A 15,956-nucleotide genomic window follows, 5' to 3' on the forward strand; every position below is an offset into this window, starting at 1 on the left:
CCAACCCCCTGCCACGGGGGCAACCTTCCATTAGAGCAGGTTGCTCCAAGCCCCTGTGTCCAACCTGGCCTTGAACACTGCCAGGGATGGGGCAGCCACAGCTTCTCTGGGCACCCTGTGCCAGCGCCTCAGCACCCTCACACGGAAGAACTTCTGCCTAAGAGCTCATCTCAATCTCCTCTCTGTCAGGTTAAAGCCATTCCCCTTGTCCTGTCCCTGCAGGCCCTTTTCAAAAGTCCCTCTCACGATTTCTTGTACCCCCCTTTAGCGTGATTGTACTCTGTATGCAGTCAGAAGGAAGGTGCAGGAACAGGCTGACACTGTGGAGGGTGGGTGTTGCATTAACGATGCTGTGTTGCACGAATGATGTAGTGATGCTTTAGATGCCGCTGTGGTGTTTTGGTGAGCTGGGGCTTGATCTTGTTGGTCACAGGTCATCCATCTGCCATCCAGATAACATCCCTCCTGCTTTTGCTCTGCACGTAATGGATGAATCACTGGGTTTTTTGTTTCAAGGGCTTAGCCAGTGACAGAGACCTCTCTGAAGGGAATAAACTCAGCTGGGCCATGCTGGTGGTGGTGCACCCTCCGCTGGTGCTGCTTCTGAAATCAGCTGCGGTATGTGAGAATATTTAAAGACTTACTTCTCTGCTACTTAACATTACGGTGAGGTGAGGTACCTACACTCCCCAGTCCTTGAGCTCTGATTGCCTAATCGCTGCTGGCATGCTGGAGGCTGATGCTTAATGTGCTTGGCATCTCTCCATGCCATCGGTCAGCTCGACACTTCCCTTCACTGTTCCTTCTGCTAAATGCAGCACTTAATTTCCAAATCTGTATGTCCCAAGGGTCAATCACCAGCAAAGTGATAGCCACTGCTCTGCAGGAAATAATTTTCAGGAGGTGTGGATTCCCCTGTGGCTAGGAAAGCTTCTTCTCAGCCTTTAATGTTGGCTGCTGCTGAAATGTGATGGTTTCTAGCTGCAGAGCTGTGTAGTTGTCTCTGTACAGATGAGGGCTTTTGTCCTTGAGTGCATGAGTTTAAATGCAAGAAGAGAAGTTAAATGGCCTCTGCCTACTGCTTCTCATGTTGGTTTAGACCTTAGTACTTCGTCATGCCAGACAGAACAGATCTCCAAATGTTTCACTTGCTGGGATCTAGGTGCAAGAATGAAAGCATGAGACAAGATCCTAAGGTGACAAAGTGTGTGATGTAGGTGAAATACCAAAGTTGAATGTATGGACATTCAGGACAATTCAAAATAAGTCTGCTTTTGGCACACAACACCAGTTGCCTTTACTGGCTGATTCCTTCTGCTCAATCCACATGCAGACGTTTTCTTTCCAAAAGGCGTATTTGCTCAAGGCAGCAATATTGCCTTTGCCAGGAGCCTACTCAAGTCATTCATAATCAATTTTTCCCATTCAGCTGTTTAAAGAGACCTGACGAGTCTTTGTAATGTAGGCTCCTTCATCTCCATCTTGCATTCTGCAACCCAAGGTATCATGTGCACTAATTGCTGAATCATATTTACTTTTCTTAGGTTAGGGCAAAGCTTCTTTTAAACTGGAGGTCAGTGCCGCCTACATTATCTTATTGTTCTAACAGGTCATAGAAACAGTTTCTTGCCATTTGCAATTTAAACCTGCAACTCTTTAAGCTAGTAATATCCCCCCTTATTTATTTTTGTTAGACCTCATGAATGTCAATAAGTGAATGACATGCATTCATTGCCTGTGTAAATGAAATGATTGGCATTTGATTTTCTGCCCGCCGCCTGCCTGGTGGGATTTCCATTTGGAGCTATTATTTCAGGCTCCTTTGCACTCACTCCCAAATGTGTGCAGGCTTTGTAGTTTTTAGCAATTTAAGTATTTCAGACATTAATTCTTCGCAGTTGTGCAAACACGTGTGTTGTAGAGTGCAGCCCCATCTAACTTTTTGAAATGATACAGGTTAGCACGTGAAATGTTGGAGAAAATGATCATTTAATGTAGGGCTTTCCTCTTCTTTTTGTGAATACATTTCCAAGTGCCACGGGACAGTTTCCAGGGAGTGGAGATGTGCTGCTGTTTGGTGTAGACCAGACTCTGATGCAGGCAGGAGCAGCTCTTCCAGGTAGCTGAGGTTGACCCTGTATAGGTGCATGCCTTGTGCCGTGGGTCTCCCTGTGTGTGCTGGGATGGTGATGATGGGTGGTGGTTGGGGATGGAACTTTAAATTGGAGGATGAAGGGAAAATTGTTGAAAACAGGGAAAGCTTCCACTCTGGTGCTGGTGCTGGGCTGCCCATCTGTGCTGTGGGTGGGCTGTGTATGAGGGCTGACTGCACCAGTAGCTCTTTACCCCTTTAGTGGCTAAAGCAAGAGCAGCATCTCCTTGAGCTGCTGCTGCCTCCCAAGTAGCAGCCTGGATCCACACATGTGAGTGCCGGAGGCTTAGCCCTTTAGAGATGGTTGCCTTTACTTGCAGCCCTGGGCTTAACTTCAGCAAGGATGTTGTTACCTGCAGAAACTCTGCCCTGCCCTCACAGTGTGAGAGCATCAGCAGAACTGACACTAAACAACCTGGTGCTCTGCACCATCCTCCCTGGAGTGCATTCCTTCTACTTCACCTCTGTCCTCATCCTTGTATGCCCAGATCCTGCCTCACAACCAGGTGGGAAAGATTGTCCCTTTAATGAGGAGGCATAATAAGGGCTCCCTTAATACTTGTGCTTCCCCTGTAATCCTCCTCAAAAGCCATCCCTTAGGGCACAAGCAGCGGCCAACTTGCTAAACAGTTAACTGGATCATAATGCAAGTGATTAAGAAGTGTTCGTCCTCTTTAAAGGGTACCTTAAGGAACCCTATGGTCAGAGCCGTGTGTTGGTTCTTCACAGAGACACTAGCTCTCATGTGGGATAAACAGCCTTCATAGTCTTAATGGTAAACGTTGGTTGATAGCAGTGCATCATGGAAGAGGTTTGCTCCTGTGTTGCTGGTTGGGTTTTTTGCTGTTGTTCTTTAAAGTTGTGATTACATGAAATGTTCTGAGCATGGGGTGCCTCAACTTCCTAAGCAAGCTTATAAATCTTTGGCTGGGTGGCAAGCATGCAGGTTCAGATTCCATCCTCTCATGGGTGTGTGTATTGTGTTAGCTCTTGGGCTGATAGGGATGTAACTAAAACTTAGGAAAAATAGGCGCAGCTGCTGTTGTCCATTCTAATACCTTCCTAAATGCTTTCAGGGGGCAGGGTATGTGTGTGGGGGTTACTTTAAATGTGTTATAATCCTAATGGAAATTTAGCTTGTTAAAGTATTTGTGGCTTCACAGGGGGAAAATGCCTTTATTGTGCGTGGTGTTTTCAGTTTGAATCAATGTCATCGTTTCACAAGGCTGCTGAGAAAAGTCCTTTTGCTGGGGAAGCTCTGGCAGTGTGAACCTTGCTGTTGGTTGTTTGCTCCTTTCTGTCTCTTCTCCTGAAATTAATTGCTTGTTACTTTGCTTTTGGTTTCCAGGGTCTTGGTTGGTGCTCCCAAGGCAGAATCTAAATACAGCACCTCTGTTCAGTCCCCAGGAGCAGTGTTTAAATGTCGAGTCCATACCAACCCTGACAGGAGATGCACCGAGCTGGATATGGGGCGAGGTGGGTAATTATGATGCTTGGGGAAGGGAGAAAGGGAGAACCAAAAAACCACCAATCCAAATGGCTCGCAACTGAAGAGGCTCCAAGACATTGAGAGGGTTTTGCCAGCCTCTCCTGATGGATTTTAAGCGCTGGTAGTAAAGGTGTCATACTCCCTTCAGCATTATGGAATAGCATCCCACAGGGTGCTGGTGTCCTCTCAGTGGCCCTGTTTGCTCTCTCCAGTGAGTAACCAGGCAAAGGTGGGGTTTTCCCTTCTTACCCTGAGCTGCTGTCTATTCTCTACCTGCTTCAGTGTGACTTTGCAGCGTGTTGGTGGGTGAGGGCTTGGAAGCGCTGCTGCCTGCTCCAGGCAGTGCTGAAATAAGGGTGTGTGGATGGCTCCACAAGGTGTTATGGTGGTCTTGTAACATGAGCTGTAAGCGGCAATGTGGAGATCAGTGGGTTCCCTCGTCATGCAGCACGTAATTCCTTGGGTTTGCTTTTTTTTTGTGCTACAGGAAATAAGTTTCTCAGCCAGAGCCATGCTTGTAGACTGTTGTGCAGGATTAGGACTTACTTTGGTTTTCCCTCATGTACTGTCTTGAGTTGGGGGAAGGTGGAGTCCTGAAGTAAAACTCTGATCTTATGCTTGATTCTGATGGAGGAAATTGAAGCCTTTTAATATTTTGTTTCTCATGGTGAGGTGTGGTGTTGCTTTCTCTGCCTATAGAAAAGGCATGTTAGTATTGTTCATCTTTCCATGACTGAGTCAAGTAGGGTTTATTTTTATGGAGCTTAGGTGTGTTAAAGGTGTGCTTTGGCTAAGTTTGATTTGCCCAGCTACTGTAATGTAAACTGTCTGCCATGGACTCATGAATACTGCATGATGGGATTTCAGATTTAGGTTTCAGTTGTCTTCTTTTAAAGTTCCCAGATCTCTTTTTTTCAAGAGAAATTTGCTTTGATTGCATTCTGCAGGCAATTCCACGTCTCTCCCATTGAATTCAGTTGGAAGGTTTATTCAAGTAGTGTGTGGACATGCTGTGATAGCTACTTACTGTTCGGAACAGGGTTTGTCCTCCACTGTGTACTTGTACAGTGCCTAGTAAGAGTATTGTCACGATTAATGTGTACAGGAGCTAATAATCAGGCTGAAAGGGAAAAGAAATGCACTGTGAGGTGGATGTTTCATGGGCAGTCCCTTTTCTTGTAGGGATTCTTTGGTGGGTATTTAAAACTCATGTCTCTGCCTTGCTGCCTTTCCCCTCTTTCTGTAGGCAACTCTCGGGGCATGCTCTGTGGCAAGACCTGCAAAGAAGACAGAGATGATGAATGGATGGGTGTGAGCCTGGCTAGACAGCCGAAGGCTGGTGGAAGCGTGCTGGTAAGTCCATTCTTTCCTTTGATCTCATTAAAACTGCTGCTGCTGTCTGACTCTTATGCTAAACACATCAGGATTAATGTGCTCGGCAGTGACTGAAAGAGTCCAGCTTTACAGGCAGCAAGTTCTGTACTCTTCCTTAAAGCGGAAGGAAAAGTGAGCCCTAGCCAGGAAGCTTTATTTATAGAGGGAGGACTTCAAAGCTGTCACACCTGACTTGTGTCACCCAGGGGCTTCCTCCTAAATCTGAGGGATTAAATCTTTGAACCGAATAAAAAGAACTTTGTCTGGGAGGTACCTGTTTCTCTGAGTTTATGTCTGGAACATGTATGCATCCTCTTTCCCCGAGTGCAGGCATTGCGTGTCAGAACTCACACTGAAAAATGTAAGATGAGTCTTTGTGGTGATATTTTTCCTTTATGTATATCAATTTTCCATTAACGATGCATTAGAGCTGTGAGTAGAGATGACTTGATTGCATGTGGGTGGCCTTGTTGTCTTTGATACGGTTGCCATGCGCATAGACAGGTCAAGGAGAGCAGATGTGATTCTTACGATGTGGAATTTATCTTTGCAAAACATTTCCTGTGCTGGAAAAAGATAATCATAAGGAGAGCTGAGCAAAAACCTTTCCGAAATACATGGCTATTTTGTGATCGATAGTTGTCTGCATTTACAACCACAATTGGATTCTGACTGTCTCCTGAGTGAACCTGTCTGCAGGAATGTTAACTGAAATCTAAGCATATTGCAGTGAAATACTGTGCACAGTACGTGTGGCAGGCAAATTTCAGGCTAGTATCCCACTCTGACAACAATCTAACTCTAAACACTGCTGTTTGAGAGTTGGAAACTTCCACTTTGACCTCATCTTTCCAATGGGGTAAGGGATCGCCCTGGTACGCAACATCAAACTGTCACAAAGCTGGTAGCGAAAAAGATCTTGTGCAATGATTGCTGTGTCAACGACCTATGTAAAGGCAAGTAGGTAAAGCTGCTTCATTCAAAGGCATTCTACTATGCACTCAAGAGTCCAAACACGCCCCAAGTCCTTGCACACCAACTTCCCCATGGGGAGCAGGTGGTTTTGATACTTCCCTGCAATAGTAAGTACTGTGGTATTATATCTGATCATCTCGTTTTGTGTACAGCTTGCCAGTGCTATAGGGGCCGGCTGATGCTCTGCTTTACGTGGCTGTTTTAAATGGGTGCAGTACCAACGGAGGAGGGGAAAGAGGGGCATAAATAAAATGTACTACAAACAGGTACAGCAGAGCAGAAAATTAAGGCATTCATGCTAGTGTGATTCATATTTTCAAGGGATATCCCGATCTATATGTTTACTCAGAGTAAACTTGGGCTTGTTCAGCCTGGGGAACAGAAGACTCCTTGAGGGGAGACCATAGAGCAGCTCCCAGTGCCTAAAAGGCCTACAAGCAACCTGGAGAGGGGCTTTGGACAAGGGCCTGTAGGGACAGGACACAGGACAAAGGGAATGGCTTTAACCTGACAGAGGGGAAATTGAGATGAGCTCTTAGGCAGAAGTTCTTCCCTGTGAGGGTGCTGAGGTGCTGGCACAGGGTGCCCAGAGAAGCTGTGGCTGCCCCATCCCTGGCAGTGTTCAAGGCCAGGTTGGACGGGGCTTGGAGCAACCTGCTCTAGTGGAAGGTGTCCCTGCTGGTGCAGGGGTTGGAGCTGGATGAACTTTAAGATCCCTTCCAAACCAGCCTGGGATTCTAAACCAGCCCTCTGACAAGATTATACTGCTCTCACCAAGTAGATCATGTCTGCATGCTTGAGGATGTTTAAATCTAATTCTTACTGCAATTTGTTGCCAAAGCGCTCTTAAACTACTGATTACACATCTGTGCACACCTGTGTGTTGACAGAGCTTGGAATGAAGGCATAAGGATTCCATCATGGATGGAAAATACCTGTTTGTTTCAGGGTGTTGTTACTGCCTGTTTTGAGATAATTTCTAAATGAAAAAGATTCATGACTTTCCCATAAGCATATTGTTTTTGTACACGTGCTCTTCTAATTTGAAAGATCAGGATTACTTTTAAATGCAGCTCTTCTTTGAAGCCCCTGTGAGAAACTGCTGTTCAGATGGGACATGTCTGAATGTGGGTTTGCAGCCATATCTGCTGAAATTTAGGTTTTTACTGAAGTTACCAGCAAACTCCCATGAGTGATTCCCTGTAGTTAGGAGAGAGTACATATATACCTATATATGTATAGTGTCAGGCATTACAGCTCTATTTTCTGCACCTCTTTCAGGGATTCCTTTAAGTCAGGGTGGTATTTTTGTGATCAGTAACCCTGGATGGGTTACAGTTAGTTGCCTTTAAACCCATGTGAAATACTCACATCCTGTGTTAGTTCCACAGTTTAACTGTGGATTGTACAAAGAAGTTGTTGCTTTTGCTTTGAAAACCCTTAGTGGCTGAAATTTCTGTCTTATCAGCCTTCCCTGTTGCCTTGTAAGAGACCCGGCTTCAGTGGAACGGGTGGTAGGGGAGGTGAGGAGGTGCAGAGGAGGCTTTAGCTGGTGTTCAGTTATAAATGGATTGCTTTTGAGCCCATGTTGGGTCAGGATGTTACTGAACTGGGGTTTTATGTTTGTGTGAGGGGCTGAACAGAAAAGCAATGAGGGTTTAAACAAACGAAGAAGTGAGATCAGCTGAAAGAAGTTCTGTGGCTTCCTGCCCCCGGGTATGCTGTCAGTCAATATTTGCATTAATCTAAGTGCTGTAATAGCAGAGCTGAGATTGCCAGCTCTTTCCAAACTGCAATGGCAAAAGTCCTCATTTTGATTTCTTGGGAGAGGAGCTGGGAACAGTGCATTGTGGTTTGGAGATCAGCCACATCCTTCAGTCTTGGTCTTCCTAAAGACCTGCCACATCTGTTATGACTGGTTTTACATCAGGTGTTGCTATTTTTCATTTTAAGCAGTTGATTGACTTAACTGCACATTTAGGGACTCTGTGTGTGTGTCTGTAGAAAAACCCATCACTGCAGCAAAGCCAAATGCCTCTTAGGGAAGAGCAAACCAGAAGTGGTCTGACTATGGCACATTCAAAAGTACCTTGTCTGGACAGGAGTCAGCAGAGGGCTCTATAAGGACCTTGCATTCAGGTGGGACACTCGGCCTCTGGAGTCAGGGTCTCTCATGTTGATTTTCCTGTGGTGCAAAGCCTGTGTTGGGTGTTAAAAGAGCAAAGCATCTGCAGTTCTGAAATTGCCTGTTCGTTATGTTGTGGTAATGCAATGTCTGCCATCGACAGAGACCTCCATGTGCTTTGCCCAGAAGTGGTTTATTTCATAGAACCATAGAAACTCAGACTGGTTTGGGTTGGAAGAGGCCTTAAAGCTCATGCAGCTCCACAGGGACACCTTCCACTAGAGCAGGTTGCTCCAATCCCCCATGTCCAACCTGGCCTCGAACACTGCCAGGGATGGGGCAGCCACAGCTTCTCTGGGCACCCTGTGCCAGCGCCTCAGCACCCTCACAGGAAGAACTTCTGCCTAAGAGCTCATCTCAATCTCCCCTCTGTCAGGTTAAAGCCATTCCCCTTGTCCTGTCCCTACACGCCCTTGTCCAAAGCCCCTCTCCAGGTTTCCTGTAGCCCCTTTAGGCACTGGAACTGCTCTAAGCTCTCCCCTTAAGGAGCCTTCTTTTCTCCAGACTGAACCAGCCCAGCTCTCTCAGCCTGGCTCCAGAGCAGAGCTGCTCCAGCCCTTGCAGCATCTCTGAACTCGCTCCAACAACTCCACTTCCCTCTTACGCTGCTGCCCCAGAGCTGGATGCAGAGCTGTAGCATGGGTCTCACCAGAGCAGAGGGGGAGAATCCCCTCCCTCAACCTGCTGCTCATGCTCTGAGGATGCAGCCAGTACATGGTTGGTTTCTGGGCTGCAAGCACACACTGCTGGCACATCCTCTTCAAGGGTTTGCATCCTTTCTCTCCTATGCCATGGTAGAGCCAGAGCCGGTGCCCTGGAAGCAGCTGCTGAGCACCAAAGTGTTCTGATGGCTTTGCCATTGCACAGGGGCTCCCCTGCATTAAAAAAAAAGGGTTTATAAACTGTTAATTGTTGGTAATCACCTTAGGGAGCGGAAAAAAACCCACAGAATAACCCTCTCCACAGCATCAAATTCAGGTGACTCATCTCTGTTCCCAAGAGCTCTCTGGGCATGTGCCATCCAAGAAGGAAGGCTGTGTCCACCTTTGGTAGCACATCACCTTGCCTCAGCAACATTGAATAATTCAGGGGCTGTGTACTGTAATCCAGCTAAATGTTATTGGGAAGGCAGAAGAACCGAAAGCAGCTGTGGAGGAGCCATGGCAGGGAGACAGATGTGCTGGCTGCAGAGAAAGGAGTTCTGTGTGGGGAAGAGGAGCTGCTGTAAATCCTCTCTATTGGGAAAATGTCAAATCCTGCAGCTGTGGCTTGGGAGAATCTGGGGAAGCCCCTCCTGAGGTAACAGAGGTGGAGCTCATCTCTCGGAGCTATGGTTATGAGCTGTCCACAGGCTCAGGCTGTCAGTGGTGAAATGCAGCATGCCTGAATATGCAGAATGCTGAAGGCTCAGGAAAGTGATCATTAACAAACCCCAAACAACCCCAAAACCAAACCCCAGCAGATTAGGTGTGCCCAGAATTGCTGTATTGAGCCCGCAGCCCCCAGCTGACTGTGAATGTACTTCCTATGCAGCAGCTTCTTTTTCTCTCCTTATGTTCTATCTCCCTTGGCCTCTGCACCTCACTCCTGCGCAAAGCCTCCTGCTTGTGATGAATTGCTGCTGCTGCTCTCCCCAGCTCTGCTGTTTCTGCTCCTCTGGGAGAGATTAGTAGGTTAATTTATGTGAGTCCCTTGCAGTTTCCGAGATATGGTAAATTCCTGGACATTTTATGGCACAATCCTTTATTTATCCTTCCATAACTTTAAAAAATACTCTTGCTCTGTTTCCGTTTGATTTTGTATCTGGAGTTGGGGTTGACTTGACTGTCACTTTAATGGTATGTGCCTTTATGGGGCTGCCTTTAAGAGGGCTGTGCGTGTATTTGTGCTCGCAGCACACATCTGTCAGGAGAGAAACTATTTCCTGGTTACTCTGAAAACTAGCATTTCATGTGCTGTTTTTTTGTTGCTGTTGAATCTTGCATGGGTGGTGCATGGGATTAAAATCATAACTGAGCTTCCTTAAAGCACATAAAGGAGTCCCCAAAGCTGCTCTTTGCAGGACTCCTCACATGCATTTGGCAGTTGAGCAGAGTGCCTTCAGAAGCATCCTCCACAGTGTGGTGCAGAGCTTTCCATGGCTCCCAGAGTCCCTCCGTGACAGCTGTCTTCAGGAGACATGCACTTCTCACTGAGAACTGGGAGTTAGTAAAGCCATAAATGCCAAACTCCAAGTGCAGCACTGCTAACGGCAGAGCAGGCTTTTGCACAACTGGTTTTGCTGTTTCACTTAAAGGAAAGTATTACCGTTTTGTGTCTTCCTGGGGTTAAGTATATGGGAAGGGACCTGTGTTGACTACTGGATTGAATTTTGAACATCGCGGCAGATGTTATACTTCCCAGGTCCTTTACTGGAGCATCTCTCCAATGCAGACAAGCTGAAAGTTGTGTTTCTCCAGCCTGGAGAATAAAAGGCTCTGGGGAGACCTTAGAGCAGCTCCAGTGCCTAAAGGGGGCTGCAAGAAACCTAGAGAGGGGCTTTGGACAAAGGCCTTAGGGACAGGACACAGGACAAGGGGAATGGCTTTAACCTGACAGAGGGGACACTGAGATGAGCTCTTGGGCAGAAGTTCTTCCGTGTGAGGGTGCTGAGGCGCTGGCACAGGGTGCCCAGAGAAGCTGTGGCTGCCCCATCCCTGGCAGTGCTCAAGGCCAGGTTGGACACTGGGGCTTGGAGCAACCTGCTCTAGTGGAAGGTGTCCTTGCCTGTGGCAGGGGGTTGGAACTGGATGAGCTTTAAGGTCCCTTCTAACCAAAACCAATCTGTGATTCTGTAATGAACAGGTGACACAACTGTGCATGTCTTATGGATATATTTTTTAATGATGTTGGGATGCTCCCATGGGCAACTCTGAGGTGCTGAGGCAGAAAAGTGGGGTAGCACAAAAGGAAGGAAGACAGAGGGTATCTTATGTGGGGAGGATAGGGTCAAATGTGGGGATCATGAAGGGGGCTGATGCAAAGTTACCGGGAAAAGTTGGCAGTACGTGGAGGAGATGTTTTGTAATATAGAGGCTGCTCTGTCTGCATGGGACGAAGCCTTAAATGATATAAATTAACACATCTGCACTGACTTCAGTAACTCTAGACCAGCTGGAGATATGGCCCGGCATGTGCTTAAGTTCAAAGCCTTTGCCGTTTCTCATTTCATTTCCTTTCATTCCAACAAATCCGTGAGTATCAGACAACTTACAGCTTTTCTGGCAGCAAGGCAGTGTTAATTGTTTGCAGCAAATGGGTTCTGGGAAGGTGTGAACCGGGCTCCGCATTGCTTGTACGTATGCCTGTGTGTGGCAGCTGTACTGAGCAAGTGTCCTGGTGAGACCGGTGTAGGTATGGCTTTGCAGGGTGATCTTACTCTTCACTGTGAAGGGAAAGGCACCCCCATCCTTGCAGCTCATTGACTGATGTCGTGCTCTTCTTGCTACAAAATCTCTGGTATTTTCACTGAAGTTCATTACCGGTAAGCGAGGCCCAGCTCTTCTGTCACCAGAAACAGAACTGCTTTTCCCAGCAAGACAAGCCTTTGACTCACTCATCCTCTGGTGGGATAACCTTCTAAAATAGTCTTAGTAACCTGAGTCTTAACACCTGTTCTGATCCTCCTGTGTGTATTCTCAATGTCTTTATTCCTGTTTTGCCCTGTTTTCTGGCTTGGCTGGGTTCTGTTACTGCATCGTGGGTTAGAAAAACTTCACTAGCTGTGAGGATTCACACAGTCAGAGATCTTGAAATACATGGCATGGGCTCTGTCTTGCTCTGAGATCTGTGGTTTTCCAGTCACACACACGTGAAGGCTGAGCTGTCAGGTCAGCAGTGTCATAAGCTGCAGAAGTTCACAGCGAGGAGATGCTTTATCTTGGAAGAGTGGGATGTATGGAGAGGACAGCAATGTCAAGGCTGAGAGGTCCTGTTCACACGTGCTCTGCCTAGGTCTGAGGGCTCTCCGGTGACTCTGGGTCAGTAACCAAAGTGATGTGATCTCTGCAGGCATGTGCTCACCGCTGGAAGAACATCTACTATGAGACAGAGTACATCCTGCCTCATGGCTTCTGCAACATCATTCCCCCCAACCTGCAGCCCAATGGGAGGAGGCTGTTTCCCTGCTATGAAGGTAAGGAGTGTGGGAATCAGGAATGGGGCTTACCTCTTACCTCCCTTGCTGTGGTCTCATTTTACAGCTGCTGTGCTTTCCCTTTATTTCCAAAACCATCCACAATAAACCATCCACAAATAAATCGCCCAAAATCATCCACAAACCACCCTCACTACCGATAATACTAATTTTTTGGTAACATATGGCTGCCTTGTGGCACAGCTGGGGTAATGGTGGGCTTTTGAATGAAGTTGGGTCCTGTGACTTACGGTGTGACTGTAAAGTCACACACTTTACTAGAGGAATAATATGTTTCTGAGCTGATTTTGACACAGCAGCTCTCTCTTCCCTTACGTGAATGACCAGGAGATACTGATCTGAGTCGGCCATGGCACACGGTAAAAATCCTGCATTGCGTTGCAGTCAGCAACCAATTTGCCCATCTTATGAAAACACTTTCAGTTTTGTGTTGCCATTTATCAGAGGACTAGAGGGGGAAATAAGGGTTGCTAAACACCTTGCTCCCTTTGGGGAACTTCTGCAGCAGTTTATATTAAACTGCTATTGTGTTTCAGGTGCCATAAGGTGTTTTGGTCCTTGTTTGGATCCTCTGAATGTCTGGGCTTGGGGTGCATGGAAAGGGAAGGCTCCAGCTCTGAGCAGGTGTGACTGTGCCTGCTGGTTCTACTCCAAATCCCAAGTGTCAGCATTTTAATTTTCCAGCTCTCTGGTGCATGTGAGACTCTTTTGTCATGTTTCCTTTCCTAAAGACTTCAGAAGACAGCATCTCCTCTGCCAAGAGCAATTAACTAAAGCAGGGGTATGAGTGTGTTGTCAGGAAGAAGACAGGGTATCTCCTAAGATTCCTTGGCCTTCAGAGAAGCATCTGGGGGAAAGCACGGCCTTGGTTTCTCCTGTGTCCTGGGCACTGTCTTTCCCCTCTTGCCTGTAGGAGCCTGAGGAAGTGTGGTCAATTGGAGGCCAAGACACAGCAGGGTTTGTTGTGGGCGAAACCTCTGATTGTATTGATTTATTTATTCACTTTTATTAATTCCCCCTACCCCATCCCCATCCAAAATCGGCAGCAGCCAAGAGCAGGCTTGCTGCTGACATTAGTAAGTGGGAGAGGGATAAAGATGTCCCAACAAGTTTCTCTGCTGCTGGCGAGTGGTCAGTCCCAGTGCAGAACTGGGTCTGCTCCGTACCCCCTTTTTCTCCTGAGCTGGCTCCTCCAGGCTTTACCCTGGGACTTGCTACAACAAACCCACACAGCTCCTGGAGACGGCACACAGCTTCAGGGCTGTGCGTTTCCCAGCCCTGAAATCAGTCATTATTTGTAACGCAAGGGATTTTGTATCTCATCTGCAGCAGAATACTTTATGGTCAACACACATGCATGGGGATGCTGCTTGGGGCTCCCTCTGAGCCTGTGCCACTGCTCTTGCACCACCTTAAAAGCGTCTTGCCTGAGGCTGTGGCCGGAGGTGGTTTCTGGAAGAGATGAACCGCTTGTGTTTTAGAGTGCGTCATGTCTTCAGAGTAAAAGTGCTGCTAATCTGACAGGATATTTGCCAGGAATTGCTAGAAAATAGAAATGTGTGGGCCCAGAACACGCAGAGCAGCCAGTGGAAAGTTGGCAGGGCTGGTGCAGTGCAATGTTGGCTTAATTTCACTCCATGCTAGAGTGAAAGTGGGAGGCTTGGGACTGATTTTCTGCCCCCCCGCCATCACACATGAAATCATGAAGTATCACGAGGGATGGCTGCGTTTGTTTACTCCTGTTTCTTTTAGGTTTCAGTAACACAAGCTCAAAGAGAGAAAGCCGTGCTGCGTCACGCAGAAGGATTCTTTGTTTGAGTCTTGCTGTGGAATAAGATTGCAGTCATCCTTGAAACTGTTTTCCTTCACAGCTAAGGTGATAAGCCCTGTGAGAGGCTGGTGTGACTGCTGGTCCACATGGTCCACAGCCAGAGCTGGCTCTCCATACTGGTGAAGGGTGCAGGCCAGTTGAGTGGGCATCAGTCTTCATCCATCTCTGTATATGTGTGTGCACCTTGGGATGGGTTATTCATTTGTATAACAGGAGTGTTCTGCCAGCAAGGGAGAGGAGTCTGACTTTGGGGCGGACGTACTTAATACACACAGTATGTTTTCTCTACATGTAAAGCGGGCTTAATAATTAAAAGGCAAAGGAGGAAATGGAAATTTCCTGACTGGATGGTAGTGGTGCAACAACGTAGTCTCAATCCATCTTATTCTTGTCCGGCTTCTCTGAAAGGGTTGACAGAAGTCTGGAAACAGCTGAGAGCTAATGAAAGCAGCAGCAGGCCTAATACTTTAACACAGTCTCTCTGAGTAGGAACTAATCTGGTTTATACGATCTGGATGACCTTTGTGGTATAGCTGGCTTATGGAGCCAGAGTCTTCCAGGCAGTGCTTTCACTTGGTTATTTTTCCTGTAGTTTTAATGGCCTTCCAAAATAAAAGGGAGCTGCCTCTTCATTCCCTTGGTGTATTCAGTTTGCAAAGAAGGGTGGCTGCATCTACTATGAGAGCCCAGCTGATGAGGAGAGCTGGGATGGTTTCCTGCTCCTCTGTGGTAGAAGTTGGTGGTGAAGGTGGGGAAGACTGATGGACCCATTGGTTAGTAAATAAGGGGGACAGCACATGCTCATATGCTTTGCTTCCAAAGGGACAAGCGAGGTTTCCCACAGTGTCCAGACCACATTTGGTTTTCTGGGAGCCATCAAAACATCCCTGCTTTGTGGTGCAAACCCAATACCACAATGCTAGGTCAGAAAGATTACTACTGTTTCTTCCTAGAGTAGTGAAACACTGTAAGATAGGAAGGAAGAGGCTTCCAGTGCAAATGATAGTTTACTGTAACTGTCCAATTTTGCTTCCATCTGTGAAGATGGTAGATGCAGGATTTTATTGCACTCTGGAGCTTATGCTATGTTACGGCATTGAAGTTTGCTTAGAGACTTTAAGAGGTTTGCTCAGAGAAGTTGTTGAGGAGCATTTGCCTCAAGAATCATCACATATCACAGCTTATCCTTTTTGTTTTGTATATTGTTTTATCCAATTACTTCTTCCTCAGCCTCCCTTCTCTTGTAACCCGAGATCATCATGGCTGCAAACCGCTAGCGTATATTTCCTCTCTTTCTTGCTTTCCGTGTTTATTCATGGCACATCTTCAAAGTCAAGGAGGCAACCACCTCCTCCAGACTCAGCCTCATCTTACTGCTTTGCTGTTGGCTGTCGCCACAGCAGTTAGTTTAGTGGCTTGCGGTCTGTGTAATTGGGGGTGCGCAGCAGTCTGCAGCAGACAAGGAAGAACAATAAAGGAGTGTAAAAACAAAGGCTCTGTTCATGACAGCGGTTATTGCCTGGGGCTATGCAGAAACTACAGAATCCACTGCGCCCAGTATCTAAACCTCATGCAAATGGTGCTAGTCAGGTGTGCAAAAGCTGTGAGCTGGTGCAGTAATTGCACAACGTCCTGTTGGTTGATCGTTGATGTGTGGATGGCAGTCGTTTAAGTGATGGGTGTCACTGCTGTGCACCAAAGTGGAGGGGAAGTAGAAGCAATCTTGGTTTGCATGCCTTTTGAGCTCATCTGCTG

The 15,956-nt window shown here is 47.0% G+C and overlaps 1 protein-coding gene across 1 annotated transcript in view; it reads left to right on the forward strand.

Annotated features, from left to right (window-relative positions):
- ITGA9 (integrin subunit alpha 9) overlaps positions 1-15,956 on the forward strand; it is a 212,991-nt gene that overhangs the window by 3,854 nt on the left and 193,181 nt on the right. The window contains exons 2-4 of the mRNA XM_061464722.1: positions 3,501-3,628; positions 4,888-4,994; positions 12,226-12,349. Coding sequence (XP_061320706.1) covers positions 3,501-3,628; positions 4,888-4,994; positions 12,226-12,349 — 359 coding nt within the window. The remainder of the gene's footprint in view (positions 1-3,500; positions 3,629-4,887; positions 4,995-12,225; positions 12,350-15,956) is intronic.

The sequence above is a fragment of the Pezoporus flaviventris genome, unplaced genomic scaffold (genome assembly GCF_033815535.1).
Source record: "Pezoporus flaviventris isolate CSIRO_AGI_PZ_B2104156 unplaced genomic scaffold, CSIRO_AGI_Pfla_v1 ptg000037l, whole genome shotgun sequence".
Classification (NCBI taxonomy): Eukaryota; Metazoa; Chordata; class Aves; order Psittaciformes; family Psittacidae; genus Pezoporus; species Pezoporus flaviventris.